The sequence below is a fragment of the Falco biarmicus genome, chromosome 2 (assembly GCF_023638135.1).
Source record: "Falco biarmicus isolate bFalBia1 chromosome 2, bFalBia1.pri, whole genome shotgun sequence".
NCBI classification, from domain to species: domain Eukaryota; kingdom Metazoa; phylum Chordata; class Aves; order Falconiformes; family Falconidae; genus Falco; species Falco biarmicus.
In genome coordinates, this window is record NC_079289.1 from 115,617,089 (window position 1) to 115,643,442 (window position 26,354).

Below are 26,354 nucleotides of genomic sequence, written 5' to 3' on the forward strand. Positions count from 1 at the left end.
ACACAGCTGTCAAAATATTTGGAGGACTTCTAGTAGTCTATTTACTGCTAAGGCTATATGTTTTGCCTACTGTGACAAGTCAAGGTAGCTTTTACAAGCCCCTTCCACATGTAAATAATTTCCCACAGCTTTCTGTTTTTGGATTTTTTTTTTCTTTTTGCTGATTATTTTTTACTGATCTGAAAAATCAGTTTTTGGGGGTTTTTCTTTGTTTTTTTTTTTTTCTTTTGTTTTTTCCACACCTTGCCCTTGTTTTGCAGTAATTTTAAAATGTTTTGGAGCTTATGAAGTGGCTACACACAAGTTAAAATTTAGATTAACATTAGAAGCAGAGTATTTTTCTGTGATTACTTTTCTGCTTCAAATAATAACATTTCATTCCAAACTAACAGTTGCAAAGTAGATACAGGTCATGCAAAATGAAGCATTCTTAGAGTTAAGTAGTAGTAGTCATGATAGAAGTTTACCAGCAATAGACAAGCCATTATGACAATAGTCTCCAAACTGTAGCTCATGAGCAAACTTTGCTCACAATATTGTGTTACATTGCTTAATGCAATGGGAAATAAATATTTAAAAAAAACCAAAAAGTTACGTTGAAGTCAGAAGGAAAAAAAACCTAACACGTGGAGTTGCCCAAGGTACATAATTTTATTAGCATTACTGCTAATGGATAAGTGAAGCTTATGGACCACTACTTTTCAGTTAGGCTTTCAGTTTTTTTCCTTTCCTACCTAATTTTCAAAACCTTATTAACCACTTAAACAGTGCTTAATCTCCTAGGAAAAAAAAATGCCCTGCTAACAGTGACAGCACCACAGGCTGTAGTGAGAAAACCTAAGAAAAAAACCAACCGTGTCCCCAAGGTCAGCAAAGTGACTTCAGCTGGAGCCCTGGATAATGGTTCACGTGAACTCGATTTGCCTGCCCACTAGCTCACGTTCAGATCTTCTTTTGAAACCTATGAAGGGGTTCCTTCCCATTTTTTATACCAATAATAAATTAAAAAAAAACCCTTCTGCATTTTCAAGGTTATGGAGTGACAGTTTGTTGAGTAAAGATCTTCTTTCATCTCATAGCACATGCTTTTTCATAAATCAATCGGTCATTTTGAACTATAGCCCAAAGAACAGAGGAAGTATCAGATGTGTCCATTATTAAAGTTGAAATTTTAGACAGCCCATCACCGAGAAGCTAAATTGGAACTCAATCAACAAAAGCTGATGCTATTGACCTCAAAGACAGTAATGTTTTACATTGCATTTTTGCAGCTCTAAGCACTTACTTTATTACCTGTTCAAAGTACAAGGAAAAAATCTGAAAAGCTAATGAAGAAAACACATTTCTAAGAAAAACTATTGTAGTCTTGTGCTTCAGGAAGGTTGCACAAATAATTGGGAAGAAAATTAAAAAATAAAATCACATATTATATTACCAAGGAATGGATAGCACAACTGCACATGACTCATCTTTGCAGCTAAATGATGGGATTGCATACAAATGCCACACACAAAACTACTGTGTTGCATCTTTACTTGCTTGGGTAGGTACCGCTAGAGGTTACTAAAACTGCTGAAAGCTTGCTAATATTACATTATGAATGCACTATAAATAAAGTCTGGGAGGTAAAGGTTAAGGTTCTGCAAATTCCAAAAGAACACCTCCTAACTTTTTCTCCTACTTCACCCTAGCCTGTTAGTTTAAAATCTCTGAGGCATACTCAATATTACCTAAATCCCAAGCATTAATATTTCAGTTGCTATTTAGTTTAATGGAAACATTCTTTGTGACTGAGTATGCCAGTAAATTAATGACTTCTGTTAATGTCACAGTCTCAAGAAAACCTATCATCCCATCCTCCTAACCTCAAAAATGTTAATCAGAGCAGTAACTATATGTCAGTGGCATTTTTCTTACACATGTAAACACCAAACACATACTTTGTTTGTTTTGTAACATGTAAGTAACATGGAAGATTTACTAAGTGTCTGAACAAAAATCTCTATCAAAAGCACAAACAAACCAAAATCTGTCACTCTTCTCCAAGAAAATGGAAAATGCTGATAAGCCCAACATGGGACAAAATAGGTTCTTACTTCTGCAGTGAAAATCTCAGTCACACCAATAATTATGCCATATTCTGAATTATATTAGGATAGATAAATAACTCAGCACTATGGACATAAAACAACATATCTGATATTCATGCAAGGTACAGAAAGAACATTTTTGTTGTTCTTTACTAAATCAGTAAGTATAATACGACTTATTAGCTGACAGCAAAAGTACTATTTTGCCTCTTATTTTAATAAGAATCATGTCACAATTAACATGAACATTGGCCTTTTGTTTCAGAGATTGCATACAAGAGTGACTTGAAGCATATAAATGTCATATTCTGTTAATTACATGAGTACTTGTAAGCCCAACTTTCTTCTTACCTTTGTGTATGGTACAGGATCCCAGAATAACAAATAGAAACAGTTTAGAAATTCATTCCAATTTAGTTTTTAACTTCAGTATCTTTAATATTTTATTAGCCAAAGTAATGTAATTTTTCATATTTTAATGGCTTTATGCATTTTTTGGAATGTTGAAATATCTATACCAGAACATACATTTGGTATATTTTAACGAAGTTTGTCAGAATGACGCTCTGAAAAATCAGCAAACATTGATTTTCATCAGCAGTTCTGCATAACTCTCAGTAAGAGAAATAACTCTCATTTCTCATTTCATAAAAGTTGTTTGTCTCCGCTATTTATTTGGGGGTTTTGTTTGTTCTTTCTTTTTGCACCATTTCAGAGGTGCAGCATTGCCACTGGGTCCTACTGCTCACAGGAGCCTTTCCCAGAATGTTGACCTAAGACATTTTTCGTCATCCCACTGTGAGAAAAGGAGAAATCTTGTTCGTCTGCATATCGAGTGTGCCCAACATCGCATAGCCTCTTTCTTAAATGGATCATGCTTCTCCAAATCATGTATTCTCTCCTGTCCAACTTCCCAAAAAGTGTTCAAACCCTTCTCTGTTGTAGTGCACATGAATCTTTATCCCATTTACAGCTTAGATTAATACATTAAGATTTGAGACGTATTTTCTTCCTGAGTTAACAGTACCTGCACACTTCCCTTTACTACCTCTCTACACTTAATTTATCCAGTTCCTCTCACAGTTTTTACTCTAGCCTCTTCTGCCTGTTTTATGGCCCAGGCAGCCTTATTCTCCATGTTTTCCTCGTGCTACAAACTACTTTTCTCCCACATATTTACTCTAGCTTTTTTTTAAAAAAAATTATACTTATTTGGGAAATTCTCTAATAAATTGAATCCCAAGTGCAGTCTTAAAGTTAAACTCCTTGTATTCTAGTAAGTGCTACGAATTCTTAAAACACAGCAAAGGTCCTAAGACACCTGAAAACTTCAATATGCTGCAAAACTAACATTAAGGGTATATATGACCAACCAAATAGTCATGTTGTAATAGCTATGTTTTAAATCTACTTTGACTACAGGTCTTTTTGTGCTCTTATAATGTGGTTACTGTTACTGGGGCTAACTAAAGCTTTTAAGAATTTACAGAATAACTGAAATTATGTCTTGTGTGCTTTCCAAATGCCAGCCTGCCTGTTCAATTCAACAGAGCTCATCACAAAGCTAGAGTAAAAAATTCCTTGCTATATTTTCTCATCCTGGTATATGACGGTATTTGCTTCTTGCGAAAGAAAAAAATCCCTCACTGTATTTTCTCATCATAGTCTACAGCAGTATTTACTTTGTCTAGAATTTTTGAAGGAAGAAAAACTTGCAAAATTATAACTCAGATTGCATGAGACTGCATACTAAATGTAAACCACAGAGGCAGCTGTAGCAGACTGAAATTATGTCCAGGAATACAAAAGAAAATGGAAAATCCTGAAAAAGAGTAATCTATAAAGTTGAAAATAGGCTGAGATTGAGAAAAGTCACATTGCTTGAAATCCCTGAAGGCAGAGACACAGAAGGCATTTTATAAAAATAGATTATTAAGGTGCTGAGGATAGACAATTTTACTTCCTTCTGGAAGAGATCACAAGAAATAAAATAACTAATAATGAAACAACATTTTTCACTCAGAAAACCAGTATTTTCTGAGCTCATTTCAGAGAAGCAAGTAATTATACGCCTCATACACAAGAATTAAGAGATAATGCCAGGTAATATAAAAATAAGCGATATACAAGATGTGCAGTGGCATCAGATCTAGAAGCTGATAAAATAGGTGTTAAACACTCCAGTATATTTTATCTTAATTAAAAAGTGAAACTACAAGTGCCTCTGATATTCAGTTATGTGCATTAGCTGGGTGGAAAGAGAAGATAGGTTTTGGAAGTGTAGCCACTGACAAAGCACTGGTGGGTGACCTTCAAAGAGTAAAAATGCTCCCCTTCCCCCTGCTCGGATGGGCACACCATCTCCAAGTATTCCAGACACCGCTAACACCCTGGGGTCCTGCACGCAATATCAAGTGCTTCCTGGCAATCTGTACTAACGGTATGACATTAAACTGGAACAGTGAACTTTAATCTAGACTGCTCAGTGCAGGGAAAAAAGCAAAAGATTTCAATTTTTTTCTCTAAATCTTTAAATTGGTTTAATGACATTAACATATTTATAATGGGGTTTTTTGTGATTTAGCTAACCTGATACAATTTTACCAGATGCTAAAGTCTATATTAATCCTCATTTAAATCATTAAAGTTTTGTTTCAAGTTATAAAATCTAAAATGATTCTTTATTTCACAAAAAATGTAGTCATAACACATTCCTCCAGCATAGGAATTTTTAATATAAAACTTTATGATGTGTAACAGAATTGGATTTCAATATAGATTCTCAATACTCAGAAAAGCAAAAGAAGGGCATCATAACGTGTACTCATGTCACTCTCACAGCTGTTATTTCTACTTACAAGACAAGCTGCTCCAGTCATGAGAACAACTAAAATCTTTCTGATGAGTCTATGCTGCAAGAATGTCCACCCAAGTATAACAGCCATTCACTCAGAATGCCAAAATCAAGACAATAAAGCCAAAACGGTGAGTGACTTACCCCATTTAAAGGAAATGTTTTCCATCCTAGTTCTCCGAGGGCAGCTGTAGTATCAAGTAACACAACTGAAAATGGAAAAAGAAATGGTATGTTTGTGGTATTGCTTGGTTTAGACATACACAACGTAGTAAAGTATTGAACTGGTATGGACTGAACGTGCTATACTAGCCAGGTACATCTGCATAAAACTATTTTAACAATTAAAATATTAGAGTAGGAATATCCAGTATCTAAACATATAGGCTTTCACGGCTTACATTTCATTATCAAATGTCTTAGAAGACATAACTCATACACAGTTAAATACATACAGGGTAAATCTTTTGCAGAAATTATTGTCAAATCACTATATGCTACCGATGCTTAATCATTAAACGGTGCCTGAGCAAGCACGCAAATTTCTGCAATCCCTTGCCTGGAAATCTAGAAAGCCTGCACATGGACTTAAGCATTAAAGCTAAAAAAATAAACAGATTTTCAAAAGTAAGATGCTTTAAAAAAAACCCATACACTTCCCAGAAATAAAGTTATACAATATATATATTGTATAATTCCGAAAAAACACAGACTAACTTTAGGGTTGATATTTTAGGTATAACATCACAGTGCTGAAAGCTCCTACATATATTTTCCACCACTTCTGTCATACTCATCGTGGTTTTTTTAATATATGACAGCATGTGTGTTCTTGTATTTTACAAAATGCTTCTTATTATTTTAATATGTTAAATTACATTAGCCTCATTCTTCTCTTCCTTTCAGTAATAATGCAAAAATTATACAGAACACAGCTCATAGTGACATGAAAACTAAATATCTAGTACATGAGACATTGTACCTACATGTACTACTGCCCTCTAATGGAACTGTTTCATCTGACCCTCTAGTTTAAGAAATGTAAATTAAGATTTAAACATAAAATTAAGTATTGCATAGGGCAGTTTATTTTAATTATAAAGTTGCTGTGTTTGGAACACTCAGTTCCTCCTTACAGCCCACAAATTCCAGTTCTTCTTTAGGTGGTTAAATGACAGAGAAAAATGAAGCTATCACATCTCTCTCCATACATCTGGGAGTTTTATGCTGTTACGCAGTATATTCCACCTTTTATCTGTTCAAATAATCAATGTTCAGCTGTCAATAACGTGCTTCTGTAAAGCAGTACAGCAGCAGTAGCAGAAGCCAGACACCATGGGATTTTCCCTTATGGAAAAGGCACACTGGTAAGGGAAGTCACCAATTTACTAGAGGAAACGCCACCGAGCATCTTCCCTTGTCTTTCGTATCAGTGACAATTAGAGTTCCTCTATATGTGAATGCATGTTGACTTCTAACCTGAAACTGAAATGGTCTTATCAGTCAATTTACAGTCAGGTAACAAGCTCAACATTAACCAAATAAAAGTTTAATGATTTATTTGGAGAAACTAATGACATTTTAAAAAGAATATTCAACGAAGGAGAGTATTCTGCTCCCCAGTTCTTCACCACTTCTCCAGTTTATGAAGCTTTGTGAATAACTTGAAGATTATTTTCATTATCTATACACTTTTTCAAAAGCCCTATTTTACTTCCAAAAAATGGAATCACTACCCTACTGAGACTATTGCTGCCTTATGCTTACTTAAAAAGCTGTGATTTACAGCTGTCATCGTATTTCCCATTTGAATCAGGCTACCGTATTCTTGTTGAAGAGTCAGAAAAGTGTCTTCCCATGTGGCCTGTGATGAAGCAGCTGCCTGTGTAAACCTTCAAGTTATAAAGTACTGCAGATCTGTCACCTCCAAAAAATTTAAGCCACTGGGTTTAGATATTTCCATTTCACAGGGAAGACCAAATGCTCAGCTGGTTTCAGGATATATTTCAGTTCATCTTAGGAGTTTGTTTTCTTCTCTCCATCTCTCCTCCACTCCTCTCTCCACCCAGAAAATGTGGACTATTTGTAAATGTACTTGGTTTTCAGCTGAGGTTATATCTTGCTGCTTAGCAAGTGCCATTCTGATGACATTTTAATTTTTTAATACAGAATTAAACAAATAATCAAATAAACCCCATTATACATTATTGCTAAAGCTATGGATCTGCAGGCAGAAATGAATTCTTTCTACAAACAGGACTGTGGCTTGAAGTGTCATTACAGTTTTACAGTTTTTGTGTTAGCAGGACCATGATTTAATAAACATCATCCAGGTATTAAAAACTAATACTTCCATGGAACAAGCCCCAAAATACAGGAAGGAAAACTAATTCATTTCTTCAGTGGAGCCTAAATTAATTAATTCCTTGCCTGAATTAATCTACTACTTGAAAGCTCAAAGCTATACATTAAAAAATTAAATACTAGAGTAAATTCATCACTGAAAGTATGCGGTTTAAATTTAGTTGAACCATGATCTAATAATATTTCTTCTATACATTTACCAAATTATCCCCATCAAATAACTGAGTTTTGTTAAAATACAGTTTTTGATACACTTTACATACCAAGCCTCTTGTACGCTCACATATGCTCACCTATAGCCACCAAATGTTAGAACCTCCAACTGAAGAATTCAGACAACCAGACAACTACTAACTAGACTTAAAATACTACCACCTTCAGAGTCAGAAATGAGAATCATAAAAATTAAAATACTTTTTCCAATAGCACTTGTATTACAAGACATAAAATAATTATCAATCAAAAATGTGCAAATACTGACAGAGCAAGTAAACATTATGGCAAAGAAATACAAACCCCAGGAAAGTGGTGAAACCAGCAGGGCCAGCTATATAAAATGAGGACACAGATAAAGTAATAAAATCCTCACACACTTCAGTGATTTGGAGATATCTACATGATTGACTTCAGTGTGGGACAGAGATACCCAAGCTATCTTTAAATGAGGTAATTAAGAAGCAGTCTATCCCCAGCAGCACAGACCTGATGGCAGACAAATTTGCACTGCCAAGAAGCTTCCAACTCTGAGCTCCTTGGCAGAAAATTCACTCTGCCAAAGAAATCCAGACTAAGAAGAATGCCCGCATGTGTACATCTGAATTACATGTAGGAATGAATGTTTCTCCTCTGACCGCAGAACAGCGAAAGTTTCAAAAGAATTGGAAATTCACACGCAAAGAGACTAAAAAGAGATGGTGGACACTACACATATGATGCTTAAAACGAGAAAATTCCCTTAAAAAGTTAATGGGTCCAGGAAGCTACACTTACTGACCCTTGTCCCTACGTTTACTTATTTATAGTCCTTTATATGCCATAAAAAGCCCCATACCTCTTAAATGAGCCTTCACGTAAGTGGCCATTATGGGGAAGCCATTAGCTGCCAGCATAAGCAAAAGTGTGTGTCTGGAACTACTGCAGTTAATATTTATGAAAAAAACTATAAATAAATTGGTTGCGACTAAGCAATGTTATTGACATTTCTGATACCCAACCTCCACTTGTAGCAGCCACTTTTCTGAGGTGAGATAGAGTATAAAACTTGCAAAGTGAACAAGAGTGAAAGAGTGTAGGTCTCCCATCACCAAGTCATGTCATGATTGAAAATGAACACAGAGATCCTTTAAAATATCTCTTTGGATAAAAAAGAACTTAGATCTAGCACTTGCTCATCCTTCCTTAACTGAACTACGGATACTGTCAGTTGCCCAACAACAATACAAATATACAGCTGTAATTCTATTGTGTTAGTTAACTGCACAGTTCATACTTAGAATTTAAAATTGTTTAGCTTTGTTTTTCAGTGCACACTTTAATAGATATTACATTATTATAACTCATTATGCGCTACTGAGCTGCAGTTTCTTTTTTTTTTTATATATATATCTTACACTGCTATTATTAGACTTTACAACTGAAATTAATCTTTTCAGAGGTTTCGCCTGGTCCTGAGGGAACTTTTTTATTTAAAATTATGATGAGCAGAACTCTGAGGACTGGCACTGTGGAATTTTAATTCTAATTCCAAAATACTGTTCTGAAGATGAACTCTACAGTCTACAATGAACAAGCCTTCCAAAAATTCATTTCACCGGTTTCTTTTTTCTTTATGCATCTCCAGACAGCCTGACCTAACAGTTTTAAATGAATAACGGATTTTGGCCAACTTCATACTCCAACATCAGATAGGCCACCAGATCACCCAGCCTCATCTCCCACTCATTGTGGACTAATACATTTCACTGTTACCTCTACAGTGGATAAGCCAAAGCCAAAGATTTGCAAAGAAAACAGAACGGCAGACATTCATTTCTTAAGACACCACTAGTAACTCAGGGAGCTGCAGAAAAATACCAGTGGGGAAAAACCCCATGAAAAAATGCCAAAGCTCAGAAGACGACGACTTGGCCAGACCGCAGCCCAGGTGGCTCCCACCACATCCCACCCAGCTAACGCTGGGCTGGCAGGGACTCGCCAGTGCCTGCGCTGGGAGCAGGGAGCACTCGCTGCCAGGCTGGGCAGCGCGTCGGCCCCATTTATCTGCTCCGCAGCTCAGCCAGCAATCGCACACCGCAGCCTCGGGAGCTATGGATGCCCTGTGTGTGGAATCTCTCATCTGCACTGGCTAAAAGATACCCAAACAACAGATGGAAGTTTCAGTACCTTCCACAAGGGTAGGCAGTCATCACAGATGTCACCCAGAAAGAGGCGAAGCTGGCACCTTTTTTTTTTTTTTTTTTTCTCTGAGAACTTATTAACTGCAATCAGTTTATATTTACAGGACAAACACACTGAGCTTCTAAAGTCTCTCACTCCCAGCCCTCAAGAGAGTTGCTGCTCTCTTCTGACGTGTGTGCACTTTTTTCCCAGGTTTTATAGTCTGTTTCACTTTTAAAAATAGGATAACCTGCAGTATTCTGAACTCATTCCTTCTAAACAATACACATTAAGATAAAGAACCATGCTTGTTTTTATAACCTGTTTGTATATCCAAGGTCACATTAGCTTACTTTTTACTGCAGCACTGCACTTACAGGCAGTTATTATTCTATCAAGATCACTGTCCTTTACAGAATCACTCCTTTTCATCATTATTTTCCAGTATGGGTTGCATTTTTGTTCTTGGATGTACAAAGATCAATTTGTTTATATTAAAACAAGTTTTACTTTTAAGAGCTGAACTTTACTAAGTGATGAAGGCTGTTCCCTGTCTGCAAATTGTCTTTCTTTACTTACTACTCTTTTGTCAGCTATAGATTTTCTACTTATTTCCATGTTACCGATGAAAAATGTAGACCAGTTAGAATTTTGAATGTGTAAGGAGTATCTCAAATTCTGTGATTTAACAGAGTCCTTAAAGATTAAAAGTCCTAAAGAAACCTTAAAGTTTCTTTAGATGTCAGTTTGTAAAAATCCATTTACTAAAAAATGTTGTAAGTTTTTTACTGTCAGAACACTTTGTAATATTTTTGTCATACTTTACAAAGTCTAAACATATTACATCTGTGGCTTGTCTTCTTGAGGAAGACAGAAAGAAGGGGGAGATATGCAATATGCTAGTTACCTTTGGCAATTAAAGTGTCATCAGTTGGGAAAAATTATTTAAATGCTTGGGGTTTTTGACCAGGCTTGTTTTTCATAAAACAAATGAACCGTCATTCATTATATATGTATCAATTCAATAATTTTCCAGTATTTCCATTATTTCGCATGCAACAGCTATCTGGTTTAGGCAAGATTAATGAGCTGCAGTAATAAAGGATGAGAAGCACCTGTCTAGTAGCAATTCTGCCGGGAAAGTACATAGGGGTCATAGCAAATCATATAGTAAACAAAGTATGGACAACGCTCTTTGAGCTAAACAGGATTATAGCCAGCAAAATGCATAAAGTAATCCCTCCCCCCTCTTCAGCGCTTACAAGCCTCTAGCAGCAGTGCTGTGTCTGGTTTTCAGTGCCTCACTTCCAAAAATCCCTGGCTCACTTGCAAAGGCACCACAGGAGAGCAAGGGGAACGAAGGGATCTCTAGAAAGGCCGTGCTCTGGAAGGTCCGAGTGCACTGGAGTCATTTAGCTGGGAGGTTAAATTAGGACTATCCACTAACAGTCTTCTAGTGTGCGAACGGGTGTTTAAACCAGAAGAAAATAATCTGTTCTCTGTGTTAATGGTCAAAAAGGAAGAAGGGATTTAAATGACAGTAAAAATAGTTTTATGTTAAGACTTCAGGAAAAATTGTACTACCCCTACAGTTGTAAAGAAGAGGGATAGCTGTGACTAATTGGAAAGCTGGGGAATCTCCACTATAGGAGGCTTTTAAGACACCTTAAACACTGTCAGACCTGGTTTCTACATAATCTCATGTTGCCTTGGGGCAGAGGGGAGGGAGCTAAATGACTTCTTAAATCCTCTCCAATGCTGTGATTTTTATAAAAATCTAGTTACCTGGTTAATGGTGCTTTCCTTTTCTTTTCAAACCAGTACTCTAACACCTACGCTCTTCCAATATTCTTGAATTCCCCGAGTCCCCAAACTCATTAAATTTACCATCAGTAGCCCAGAGATCTCCTTAGCCAATTCTTTCAGGACTCTTGGAAAGAACTATTTATGCCAGATGGGGAGTACTTCATATTCTTCATGTTACACGAATAAATTACTAATTTCTAATTTTCTCAATTCTGAACACCTTATTTTCTGCATCTTTCTAAAAATAGTTCAATACTATGCACACAAACATTTTTATTCATAATACAATAGAGAAATTCCCATTTTCTAGAGTGTTGTGAGACTTGGGCTTTTACCTAACACACTTAGCTTCTATTTTCAATTTTCTACACTTCATGTTTTGTAACGTGTATTGATTTCCCCATATATCCTCTCTTTTCCATTAATTATTACAAGTGTATATATACTTCTAGTTTCTGCTTTCATGTTACCTCTAATGTAGGTTGAGCTGTTATCCAAAAATGGCCTTTTTTATTGAACACCGATTTCCCAATGACAGATTTTAAAAAGGAATGTTCACTTCCACCTTTTTCATTTTCACATTTGCCCACTCACACTAACACACAATCAGAATTCTCCTCTAACGAATGAGAACCAGTCAGAATAATCTCAGTCATGATAAATCCACATCCTCAGTCCCAAGAAGTTTGCAACATTATTAGACTGGGTGCAGTATTTTTTGTGTTGGATAACTGCCTGGCTTTAACTTCGTAGTATTTTACTCCCAGTTACATGAGGCTTCCAGTAAGCACCTTCATAAACTAATTCCCCCACAGCACCATTTTTCTTTCTATACATTACATACAGATGCTTAAGGAATAATTTACCCTGTTTTCTAATATGATTCATTATCTGTTTCAATCTTACTGTTGCCTACCACTACCTGGATAGATATAATTTCAAATCCTATGGCTCTGAGCTAAGATTAAAACAAACAGTGGTTCTTTTGCATAAAATGCCACTACCCACCTTTCTTATTCAGCCTTTTTTTTTCCTGGAGAACCATATTACCTATTTCTAGTAAGATCATTTTTTAAATGAAATTAAAATTTATGCTCTTTGCTATATCATTTTATGCTTTCCTACACTTTCATAGTGCTCCTGCTATTTCAGAGCCAATATAATTATCCTTTCCGTACCTTAAATGCAAACATGCATGCTCTCCTGAGAGTGCAAGGCTGCTGTAATCCTACTGCTCCATCTCTCACCGGAATATAAGCCAACATTTTCATACCAAAAGCTTCAGTTTTACATTAGCCTTTTTCACATTGCCTTTCTTCCATTCTCACTTGAAAAATCAACATGAATCCGTTTATTCTCATGTTGTATTATTATTAGCATTGCCGACCACTGCAGACCCCTCAGTTAACATCAGAGTAACCTCACTGGATTAAGTGTTAAACAGAAAAAGCAAGAGGAAGCTCTTATTTATTCTCTTCTTGCGCTTTTTTTAGGGGGGGTTGGCTTTTATTGAATTTGGATTATGAAATGCCTATTTGTATGTGACTGTACCATGTAAATAAGCAAGATAAGTAAACCAAATGTTGTACTATGTTCTTGCTACCTAGAATTATAAGACACCACACGGAGAGAGCTGATTCATGTAATTATTTAAAATGAAAGAGTAATTCTTGCACCTACTGAGAGAACTGTTGGAGGCAGGGGCAACTGATTCTAGCTGTATCTTCAGCACTGTTATGCCATATACTGTCAAACCATCGAAGCTAGTGAGATGGAAGTAGCAATTAATGGAACCTTGGAATAGTATGACATTTCATTTGAACAATTAAGTGGATAAGACATATTGAAGACCAACACTTTGGTCTTCAATATGTCATTACAGAGCCTTTTGCAAGCTTATGTGTTCCCTTCTGTTTGCAATTCATTTGCCAAGTATTTAGTTTTCAACTCCATATACTTTTCAGCAATCGGTTTATGAAGGTAAAGGAAAGAAAGAAGACACCTGCTTCACAAACCATTTGGATTTTTATATTCATTATTCATGCTACGTAATTGATCCCCAATTGTATCATCATGTTACTTTAGAAGAACAAGTCATGAACATCATATATGATTATATCTGTGGAATGGGAAGTTATACGGACATCCACTGAACTTACATTTGCATGAACAAAAAAGCAGTTTTACAATCATAACAAGGCATGTAGCCATGGTAGGATGAAAAAACCCTCACATTCTAAACAAATACTCCAATGTGCATTTCAGCATCTCCAAAGTCTCTATTTAAAAAGTCAAATCTAAATTAAACCCAGCAATACCTGAGACTTAAAATTCTACGAATAGGCTTAATTAATTTCATGACTCCTACAGCACCAAGGGATTAAGGTATTTGTGCTTTGCCAGCATCTTCTGAGACTGTAAACGGTCTACTTCATGTCTAAACTTTCTGTATCTAGAAATGACTGTTGAAATTATCACTGTAAATTTTGATGGATGGTCATAAGAGTCAGCCTTCCTGGAGGAAGCCTTGGGCTTTCATATTCAGGGAACAATAGACACCAGTCCTTACATGTTACTTTCACACTAAGACCATAATTAGAACATACAGTCAACTAGTTGCTTATTGCATTTACTGTGGCTTATTTTTAGTGTTGTTAACACGTACTTTTCTAAAAGCAGGACAGCTGATTTAAAAAAAGTAGCAAGTCTATGTCCACAGGCTGTCTGTCAAGCTTTAACTTTAGGGTTTAAAGTATCCAACCACAAACATTTCTTAAATTAACAAGAGCATTTTTACTTCCTTCTTAATGCCAATTTATTGTAAAATAAGCAATTGCAATGCTTTAAACACCTATCAAAATGCTCTGATAAGCAATTAGTATCAATTACAATTTATAACCTGGACACAGCCCACTGAACATACCTGTATCTTATCACACCTCTGCTTCAAGGTAGATGCAGGTAGGTATCGACATGATCATACTTATCATTTTTTACTTTTAGGATCAGAAAATACTTGAAATATTGGAAAAATTTAAATATCTATTTTATAAAATTGGAGCTTGAGACATAGTAAGATTTAAAAAAAAAAAAAAAAAAGTGACAGACTTCTTTTCAGGCAACAAGAATCCTTGCAACCAAAAGAAAGAACAGTAAAATTTTATGTTCTTGTTTTTCCATTATTTTTGTACCCACATTAAACATATTTAGAATAGTGATAAAATACTTAACAAAAACAACAACAAACAAAACCAAAACAAACTGACAAACAAATCAACAAAATAGAAAACCTGGTTAATTCTGAAAATTGGTCAATTATGCTCAGACACTTTCATTTAAATAAAGTTTTTTTATGTTAAGACATCCTGCAACACACTGAGTTCACTCCTTAAGTAGTCGCAGTACAATTAAAATAGAGACTTTGGCCAACTTAGCCTTTACAACTATTTAAGCCAAGGTATGAAATTAGTAGCAGCTTTCTGTACAAAGTATGTATCTTGCAAAACATTTTTCTAGTGTACAAAAAAGAATAATCAGGTGAATGAAGGAAAGAGAAATGACCTTTACTGCTGTTTTACACAGAACTGAGAAAAGGCTCCCTGCATAATGACCGACAACAGCAGCTCCTTGGTGTTAAGTGCAACTAGAGATTCTCCTACCTCCACACCAATGCAACCATCCATGCTTTAATGCTGTTTCTGCACATGCGTATACGACCACTCTGATGGTGAACATCTCTCTGAAACAACTTATGAAAGACAGAAGTCTTTAAATGTTTTTTTCTACTAGGATAACACATTGATTTTCTTTTTTTCAATATCAAAGCTGCCTTACCACACAACTTTAATCCCTGTTCATAATACAGACAAATGTTCCAAAGAAAGAGGAGAAATTAAACAATTTATCAGTCACAGGCATGTAACACCCATCAGTAAAAGATACAGCCTTTCCCAGGAAGGCAGGTTCCATATTTCATTTCATGAATACCAAGTGGAGCCTTGGGAATCAACCCAATACATTCAGCGGCACCAAACGAACCAAGCATGTAGAAAATGTATCTGTCAGACCAGAAATACATGACAATTTCTGCACCAAAATCTTTCTGGGTTGATAGATATAATCCCAAATTCTACACAGATAGATCTTAACTACATATTCTACTGCTTAGCAGGTTGTTTTGTGCTAAGACAACCATAAACATTATGTATTTTGAAGTCTAATGCAAGTCCTTGCTTCTCCAATGTGAGTTTTATTCACAAGCACACACACACACAAAAAAAAAATTATTGCGGTAAAAAGCATATTCACATCTAAAAGAAATTAGTTTACTTCAGAAACATGAACCCCCACATTTTCCTCAGGTAACTGTGGGATGTCCTACCTCTCCTAGCCTAGAGCACAGGTTTTTCCCCACAAGCAGCATCGAAGTGATTTCAAAGTGATTTAATTGAACACTGCACTTCCAAACAGGGGGGTGAGACAAGAGGAGGTTTTCAAATCCACAGCTCAGGCAGAAGGAATGAATTCCTACAATTTTCAGGCATCAGAAGGGGCTGAGCACTGCAAAGTCAGCCCTCCAGGACAGGTGGTGTACACAGAACTGAAGAGTAAGTCCTGGTAGGTAGAAGCAGACTGCTCTGCTTCAGTGGATTCCTCAGAAAGAATGAGATGGGGGCGGGGGGAAGCGAATTTAGGTACCAAGGAAACAGTGTATTCTTAAGCACTGACTCAGCTTTCATTTACAAGATATTCCATTTCAGCGGGAATTGCTGTTAAAATGAAGTGAGATAAATTAATGCTGTTCACAGGTCCAGAAAAAGACACCAGAGCTGGTTTAAGTCACATCATTGTATTATTTCCCTAAGCTTTTGGTTTCACGTGTGAGATACAATGAGGGCAAGAGCGAACGCTGATAAAAACAGTAGTCACAAAATCATGATAGGAGTCTAGCTGCCCTATGTAATAATTGCCATTCTGACTTGAAAAAGCTAATTGATATTCAATTCACCATCAAGCTTATATCAACAGTAGATTATTGGGTAGATTTTTCTAAATGAGCATGAAAACCTGGCAATTTTGTCAACTCTGTTTATTAACCTGAGTATATCTTCATTAGGGAAATTAGAAACAAGTGAAATTCAGACAAATGGATTTATCTTTCCTTGCACTGGTAAAGTACGAATGACTTTTGTGTTGAAGTCAATCCTATTAGATTGGGACTCGGTTTGTGGAGTCGTGATGCTAGATTTGATATTCTCCACTTTGCTGTTAACCTTTCCTATTCTGCATTCTTACGAGCATTTGCTTTTATGCCTTTTACCGTACTATTTTTTCTAAGCGGTGATAAAAAGAACAAGAAGTTTATATGACAACATCCAAAAATAACTTTTGGAAAAGTATAATAACACTTGTGCGTAACTGTCAGTCAGACTAGTTATGAAGTTAATGATCCCATAGCTATTTCTCCCGTATTTTGCATTTCTTGGGATTTCCACTTCAAGGGGGAAGGAAACTTCCCACAGTTCACGGGGATAATCAAACCCGCCCTCGGTACGCATTGTGTCTTACACTGCACTGATCCAAAGACGTAGCCTATTAGTGAAGTAGGAAATGGTATTGCAAGGGTTTGTTGCCTTTGCATAACCGGGCAGGTTAATTCAGAGGTACCTTTCAAGCTGGTCATCTGTCTCTTTTCAAGTGGAGTTAGAACCAAAATCTACACACACCTTTTCCACAGCGTCCTTTTAAAGAAAGAAGTTTTGAAGAGAACAGCTGATAAAAGTGACAAATGGGGACTGGGAAGACAGATGGCCACTGCTTCCTCTAGTAGTTACTTAATAACCATAATGAAAAATTAGCTGTTCGGTGACTCCGAGGAACAGAATAGACAGATGTTAGGAGAGGTACCACGGCTGAAGCAACTAAAGCGAGTTTGTGCTTGACTGGCAGCACAGCCCCGTGAAGAGCTGTCTGAGAATCTCTAACTCAAGAACTGAGGCAAGGGACTAGGTCAGGTTTTTTGCCAGGACCCTTGAGGGTGCAAGTTCCCACAGGTGCAGAGCATGTTGCTCCAGACCGCTCAGAGCAAGAATCAGGAGTCTGGAACTAACACAGAGGGAAAGCAGACGTGGGAACAACAGTTGGGGATGCTTCAGGCATGAAACACGAAGGCAGGCGATTCTGTTGTGGCGCAGACACACCTACTGAAGCCAAAGACTCTTTACTACTCTGTCTTCTACTGCTTTTGTAGTAGCTTTTTGCTCAGCGTAACTTCTTAACTCCAGGAGCTAAATAAGAGTTTACCTATGTTCAGACCATATTTTTACATCATAAAATGAAACGGGGTCATTCCTGTTTTGTAGGCATAAAAGCTATAATACAGAAAGCAGAGAGTTCCTACAGCCCATAAATGTCAGATTTTGACTACCCTGCTTTCCCAAGCCAACCATAATGCTAACGGTACCTGTATGAAGTGGTACAGAGGGTGGAAAAGCATAGCTGTTCAACCCCCATCTGTTGCATTGTTGCAGTCTGAACCCAGAATTTATCTCCAAGTCTTATACATGAACCTCCAGAAGTGACAGGACGTTATTATCCTCACCCGTTACAGATCTACGCCAATGCCATATAAATAGGATATAGTTAGCATTTCATACTCAAATAAAAAAGCCATGCTTCCTGATCTCCCAATGACCTAAGAAAGCAAGCGACATACAATGGATAGGGGCGAGCTATCAAGCCTTGATTTTTACTTTTTCTGCTTGTTAAAGGTGATGTAATTAGTAACGATTTTAGCTGTCAGCAGGTAAGGCAAGTGATCAGGAGAGCCACAAGCTGTGGGCATATCAAAGCAGAAGCAGTCATGACTTTCAAAGGTGTCAGTGCTCTCAGGCAAAGTTTTTTATCCTTTGCTTCCTGAAGTGGCATCTTATTTCCTTGATAAGTTATCTAGTTTAGAAGTGAAATACCATAGTTGGCCTTACTGCTATAGTCTGAATGTGACCATGATGTGCAGAAAAAGAGTTCAGCAGAACTCATATGAAACAAGCATTCCAGGAAGGAACACAAAGGCAACTCACAAACCATGAGATTAACATTTGGCTTTATTAAATGTTTACCTTTTATTAATGCAGACCCTCAAAAATATACCAAAGTAAATGGAACTCATCAGCAAGAAGAGTTGTTCCACTCACAACAAATATTCCCAGAGATATCCTAGGTTTATATTCATGATAATAAAATGTTTCTTATCTCTTTTGATTAAATATCCACACAGCTGGTCAGTTTAATGTTTTTCAGCTTTGTAATTCTCTCTTTCATTGAGTCAGCCTGTCACTTTTTCCACTAGCTCTTCATTTATAATTTATGGTGTCAAGCACCAAGCTTTCACAGCATGAACATTTTACAGGCGCTAGGTCAGGTTGTCAAGCTGAAGTACATACTAATAATCGGTAGCTTTGAAAATCTTGGTCTCTTTACCTACAGTGGAACATCAGCTCAATTGTTTTTACAAAATAATCAAGTTTGCAATACTTTCAATGTATCAACAAATAAATATACAACATTCTGTCTTTTACTTGACAGGAAATAAGTTCTGACTATCTAACCGAAGATCAAATTGCTTTAAAAAACTGGACAGCATGGAGTACTCACCTCTACTCTATACAGACTTTGAGCTTTGAGTGATATACTGTTAATGCACCTACATGGAGATTAAAACTTCAAAGATAACTGAAGAGCATAAAATACATCTGAGAATGCCATTCTTCATGTAGTAAGCTGTTATGCTTGATCCGTTGAATAGCTGGTCTCATATTCAACAGTATATAGGTATGGTCTGTTTTTCTTTGTGACTATATGATCATCTAACTGGACAAAACAAACTTTTTTCCTGATTTGACACCAAGAAGAGAAAGTAAAAAAGACTGCTTTTCCTTATTATTTTGAAGAGTTTTTTTCAAATTTTCTACAGTTCAAGATGTAATCTGGATATGATGCAGGGAACATATTTTTCAGTACATCTCTTCCTGGTCCACAGCTCTTTAAATGCCAGGAAAAAAAAGGAAAAAAAAAAAAAAAAAAAAAAAAAAAAGAGTCAAAACCTAACAGCATAGTACTAATACTTTTTAAAAAATAATTAAACAAAAAACCTTCCTGCTAAAACAGTGCAAAGTAGAAACAGTCACTTCTGATATGACTGAAAGTAGTCTTTTTGGTAACGTGGTTGTCACGTGTAACACACATGAAGGTGGAAAGCATTTGTGGGACTTCCACTGACGTGCAATGCGGATGTCTTGGGCAGGCTGATTTGGCAGGGACAGCCCTGCGTCGCTACTGCTGGAAGTGCGGTAGCACTGGGTGACTTACTTAATTCAAAGCACTGCTTTGAAGGGCTACTTGAGACTTAAGTGCCTGTTACACAAGCCAGTGATGCAAGAGGAATGTCACTATGGATCGCCGGAGCACTGCCAAGGGGCTTTGAAGGCAATGCCAAATACAGGCTGTATAATACTACATCCATGCTGCAGAATATGGGAACCTTTATAGTTGAATGAGTATCACAAAGGTAATTTTTGCATTAAAATTTGCTTTATAACATTTTCCTTCAACATTCTGTCTGAAATGTTTGAGCCCAGAAAATGTGAGAAGGGGAGAAACAGCATCACAATTGTGGAGATGAATTACCCTATTAAAGGAATAATAGGGAATAATTTAAAAATTATTCTTTGCTCCTATCTGAAGACTACAATATAATGAAAATGTTCAATTTGTTTGGGAAGGCTATCCAGTATATCATAGAATTATGGAACTACAGAATGGTTTGGGTTGGAAGGGACCTCTGCAGATTATCTAGTCCAATGCCCCTGCCATGGGCAGGTACATCTTGAACGAGAGCAGGTTGCTCAGAGCACTGTCTGACCTGGCCTTAAACACTTCCAACAATGGGACATCCACAGCTTCCCTGGGCAACCTGTTCCAGTGTCTCAACACCCTCATCATAAACAGTGACTTCCTTATATCCAATCTATACCCACCCTCTTTCAATTTACCCATCACCCCTTGTCTGGTCACTACAGGCTCTGGTAAAACATCTTTCTCCGTCTTTCTTAAAAGCTCTCTTTATGTATCAAAAAGCTGCAGTCAGGTCTCCCTGAAGCCTTCTCTTGCCCAGGCTGAACAACCCCAACTCTCTCAGCCTTTGTTCACAGGACAGGCATTCCAGTCCTCGGACCATTTTCATGCCCCTCCTCTGGACCCGCTCTAACAGTTCCACGTCTTTCTTGTGCTGGGGGCCCCAGCACTGAACACAGTACTCCAGGTGGGAGTCTCATGAGAGCAGAGCAGAAGCAAAGCATCACCTCCCTCAGCCTGCTGGCCACACTGCTTTCTATGCAGCCCAGGATACGGTTCTCTTTCTGGGCAGCAAGCACATATTGCCAGCTCAGGTACAATTTTTCATTCACCAGTATCCCCAGGTCCTTCTCCACAGGGCTGCTCTCAATCCATTCATACCCCAGTCTGTATTAATATTGGAGCTTGTCCCAGCCCAGGTGTAGGACCTTGCACTTGGCCTTGTTGTTTCATGAAGTTCACATTTATCTACATTTCTATGTATCAAGTATATACATCTATGATCTACTGTGAAGTAGTTTTTACCAACAGAACAAAGACCGAGCCTGAAAAATTATTGCTGCCGGTGTACTTCTTCCTAAGAAGGTTTGTTATACATAAGTACTTTGAAAAGCATCTGAAGAATGCAATTTATGGACCTCCTTTAGGAAATTCTGTAGCTCATACAGACCCCCTCCTTTAAAACCCCAGCACACGCAGTTCCATAGAAGTCTTTTGTTTTCACCTTTCATTGAAGATTTTACCAGATGTAATTAAAGCACAGAGGAAACTTTGTCATGGAGTGACCTACAAGAAATATTATCCACACACGTTTTTAAATTCTGCTAATGAAGCCTTCCAAGACTGCCTATTTTGCTATTCTAGTTTCCTTTAAAAAAAACACGCTATAGCATGGTTACATGCCTGCTTACTGGTGTGGGGAAGGGTAGAACCTAAACCAGTTTCCTCCTCTTCCAACTCCTCTTACGGAGTGGGAGCCCTCCATGTCAGTGGGCTGTTTTCCTGCAGTGCCTCTACAGCACCAGCTGCCCTAGAAGTCACTGCCAAGAGAGATGGGAGAAGAACCAGTTAGTCCTCCCGCACCCAGATTTTCCGCAATCCAGGTGTCAGGCATCTTACAGAGCAGGTAATTCAGTGGCTTTGTCTTGCCTAAAAAATGGTCCCTCCCTGATTTCAACGGGTGGCATCTCTATCCACACAGTCAGTCAGAGTCTAGTTGGGATTACAAAGGATTCAGAAGTAAAGCTGGAGAAATACAATAGTGTTAGCTGCAAAAGATGTGAACAGCAAAGTAGCAAGAAGGAAGAAGCCCTGCAGAGAGGCAGCAAATCGATGGTTTGCGGCTAGGCCAGGGCCACCCAGATCAACAAACTTGAAGACCACAGGTCAGCTGGTTAAGGACAGGTATTTTTACCCAAAGTTCAAGTGAGTGCATCTGACAGTTAAGGAAAACCCCAGTGAAAGCTGAATGCTGTGGGAATTGCAGTTTGATGAAGGTGGTTAAGGACCAACAGACTGATGATGCCTACAGAGCAGAGGATGGATTGAGTGGGTGGACTAGAGCAGTCAGACAATGAATTTTAGAAGAGTGTAACATGAATTGATGAGGTTACAAGGAAATACAGTCTTATGGAGATAGTAGAAGAGCTTCAGAGGGTGCAAAGACTGATAGAGGAGTCTGAGGGAGAAATGCCTCAGCCTGAAGACAAACATTTGTATGGGAAGACTTGGTGGAAAGAGAAAGAAAGAGAAAGAAGGGAAGGAGGAAGGAAAAGAAGGGAAGGAGGAAGGAAAAGAAGGGAAGGAGGAAGGAAAAGAAGGGAAGGAGGAAGGAAAAGAAGGGAAGGAGGAAGGAGAAGAAGGGAAGGAGGAAGGAGAAGAAGGGAAGGAGGAAGGAGAAGAAGGGAAGGAGGAAGGAGAAGAAGGGAAGGAGGAAGGAGAAGAAGGGAAGGAGGAAGGAGAAGAAGGGAAGGAGGAAGGAGAAGAAGGGAAGGAGGAAGGAGAAGAAGGGAAGGAGGAAGGAGAAGAAGGGAAGGAGGAAGGAGAAGAAGGGAAGGAGGAAGGAGAAGAAGGGAAGGAGGAAGGAGAAGAAGGGAAGGAGGAAGGAGAAGAAGGGAAGGAGGAAGGAGAAGAAGGGAAGGAGGAAGGAGAAGAAGGGAAGGAGGAAGGAGAAGAAGGGAAGGAGGAAGGAGAAGAAGGGAAGGAGGAAGGAGAAGAAGGGAAGGAGGAAGGAGAAGAAGGGAAGGAGGAAGGAGAAGAAGGGAAGGAGGAAGGAGAAGAAGGGAAGGAGGAAGGAGAAGAAGGGAAGGAGGAAGGAGAAGAAGGGAAGGAGGAAGGAGAAGAAGGGAAGGAGGAAGGAGAAGAAGGGAAGGAGGAAGGAGAAGAAGGGAAGGAGGAAGGAGAAGAAGGGAAGGAGGAAGGAGAAGAAGGGAAGGAGGAAGGAGAAGAAGGGAAGGAGGAAGGAGAAGAAGGGAAGGAGGAAGGAGAAGAAGGGAAGGAGGAAGGAGAAGAAGGGAAGGAGGAAGCAAAAGAAGGGAAGGAGGAAGCAAAAGAAGGGAAGAAAGGAAGAAAAAGAAGGGAAGAAAGGAAGAAAAAGAAGGGAAGAAAGGAAGAAAGAAAGAAAGAAAAAAGAAAGAAGGGAAGAAGGAAAGAAAGAAAGACAATGTGTTACACAACAGCAAAAAAAAAATCACAAAGACAGAACTAGGAGTTTAGGAAAATGTCAGTTGGAGACAGTCAGGAAAGGCACTGAATAGTGGTAATGGATAGATGGGCTGTACAGGACAACAATGAACACTGACTCTTAAAAGTAAATGTTTATTATTCTTTGCGCATCAGGAATGGTGTACAAGTTGGAAAGGGGAGGCATCTATCAGCTTTTGCACATATTTGCTTTCATTCAGACAACTTGCCGCCAGAATTGTATCTAGAATCCAAAATACATCATCACTAACTGATTTGCCTAAAATGCTAAAACACAGTCTTTCAAAATGCAGCAATTTACACAACATACTAAAACTAAGACAACTGAAGCTGTCTTCCCTTCTCATTTCAGACTGCATGAGAGAAGCCGGTCTTCAAGAAACAAGATTTCATTTTCAGTAACGATAGAGTTATTCTGGAGTAAACAATATCCTCCACAGAGTTAGCATACATTCAATTAAGACTGCTGAATCTAAGAATAGTTTTAGGGCAAACTTTCTTTTTTTATTTGCATGCAATTTTTTTCTGCCTATAAAAAGGATTAGTGAGATTATAATGAGAATTTAATAAGGAATGAGATGGAGAGAATCAAGTGTTAAAATTAAATATTTTAGGGTAAAAAATAAATATATAATTGCATCCCTAGTTAAGAAAGCAACTATAAAGGAAGATAATATCTAAAATTGAAGACAAATTCATTACACAGATTTCATAAACCCACTTTGATCTAAGGTCTCTCTTCTTACAAGAGCTAGCTACCACCATACCTGAGCAATTTGAAATACTGTGCTTATTACTCTCACTTTCCCACCTGTTCAAAATCATTCTCAGACTATGAATATAATACTATCTCATGGCAGGCTTCTCTACCCTCTACATGAATGCAATCAATTACTGTTTAACGTTGTTTCCCACCAACAATAATGAATGCCTTGATCAGAATCTCAGTGTGCTTTTTTGATTGTCCACAGTCCCTTCATTTCCAGCGCTTGCTCTCAATCAGAACAAGTTATTTAAATCTCATACTTAATTTAAAACAGATGAAGGGGGAATTTAAGATGTTTCATTCGTGTAAATGCCAGATTTATAACAATGAATATTATCTTTTATATTGCTATACAGCTTAATTTATTTCATCTAAAAGCAATAAAACAGAGTAAGTACTGAGCGATCCTAATAGCCAAGCAGAATCAAATTATGAAGAAAATGCTGACATCTGAATTATAATGCATTAAGGTAAAATTACAGCTGAATTTGAGGATAATTTCATTCAATTTGACTTTCAGAATGCCGTACTTTCTGCCTTATTTCAGTATCATACAAACTGAAGGGTGTTTTGAATCTACAAAAATTATGAAATATTATTTGAGGTTTTACAGTTACGTTATCATGAAGTGGATATTTGTATGGCAACACTATATTGGTAGTGAACATGTTAGCTCACCATGTACATTTTGTTGTATAAATGTCAGAAATAAATCTGGGTTAGAAAAGTGAAACAAGTTGTTAAAAGAGCTTTTAGCTGCCTTAAATAGAGAGCAAAAGAGGTGAGGAAGTGCATAAAAGGCATGCTTTTGATACAGACAGTATTTAACTGTGTAATTCGTAGAGCAATTCCTCAAAGATTAGTCATGAGTTTGATCTTATTTAAGTAATGTCCTTGGCCAAAGTAGGCTTGTTCTAATGAGATTTTTTTCATGGGAAAGTTGGGAGGCGTTGTCAACACAGCTGAAGGCTGGAACACTGTGTGTGGGGCTATGGGGAGAGAAGGAATGATTCTTCCTATCCAGAATAATAAAGAAGGAAGGGCATTAATATAGATCATTCGACAACTCAAAAGGAGCCAAGGAGAATTTCTTTTATGAAGTGGGAGCCTAGTGACAGACAGAGAAGATAAGATGTGCATGTATTAGCTGATGACAAGCCAACCAGGGACCAATCAAACCACACAGGAATGAAGGTGACAAATGCCATCACACGAAGTGTCAGGTATGTTTACTAAAAAAACTATTGCACAAACACCTGTAAAATCTCACCAGCAAAGCAAAGAACGGCACATAGTTCTGGCCACCTTTGCTCAAGAAAGAATGAGTTAAAATGGGATGAAGAACAAGCAAAGGCAACTGTAACTGTCATAGTGATCAGAAATCTCTTGAATGAGAGATGAAAACAGCATGCCAAAACCCAAAAGAAGAGATACGACTCCTCCTACAACAGTGTAGCTGGATAAAAATTGAGAATATAAAGTTGTTCTCAAGCTTTGGGACAATGCCAGCACAAGCATAAATGAATAAGAACCAACCACTAATAAATGCAGTTTATAAATGCATTTCAATTTCATAACACTGAAGTTCAGGACAGCCTTCCAACAGGAGCAAAGGGGCAACGTCACTTCACTAGATGTACAATGAAAACTAATCATTTTCTTATATGGCATCATAGGAGGCAGTTGCATGTGGTAACAGAGCTCTTTCCCAATCCTGTGTTCTAATTACAGTCAAGACACTCGATCCAGTGTCAACAGTCTTAGCATGTACCACTAAAGCAAATACTATTATTTTTCTGCGAAGAACAATTAAAAAAACAAACAAACACCACCTTTCAATGCCACTATTGTTACAGCTTTTCCTGTATCGTAAAAGTATTGTTACAATATTTTCCTCACCTCCAAGGAAACTAAGCCACTTGCTTAATGATAAACTGACTCTTCCACTGCTAATTTCCTTTCCTGTCTTTGAAGCTGATGGTAATGTCTCCCCTCCAACCTTTTTGCTTTGGGAACACAGTAAAAAGCACTTAAATAATTCTTGAACTCTCTTCACAGGACTGCAATATAGATCTTTCTGAACCACTGCATTATCTTTAACATAAGTCTCCAAAGGACATAACCCACATTATGGACTAATAGCCTGTAAAACTGCATTTTATGAACTGTAGCAGTTTTGAGCAATAAAAATGTAATCAATAGACTCAAGTTGATGACATTTCTTCCCTATCCTACACTGGAATGAATTTATTTTTTATATTTT

General features: G+C 37.6%; 1 protein-coding gene across 2 annotated transcripts in view; it reads right to left on the minus strand.

Moving 5' to 3' along the window:
* Positions 1-26,354, minus strand: part of EPHA6 (EPH receptor A6) — a 513,578-nt gene that overhangs the window by 470,684 nt on the left and 16,540 nt on the right. For both annotated transcript variants that reach the window (XM_056329721.1, XM_056329720.1), the window contains exon 2: positions 5,089-5,153. In XM_056329721.1, the coding sequence (XP_056185696.1) occupies positions 5,089-5,153 (65 nt within the window). The remainder of the gene's footprint in view (positions 1-5,088; positions 5,154-26,354) is intronic.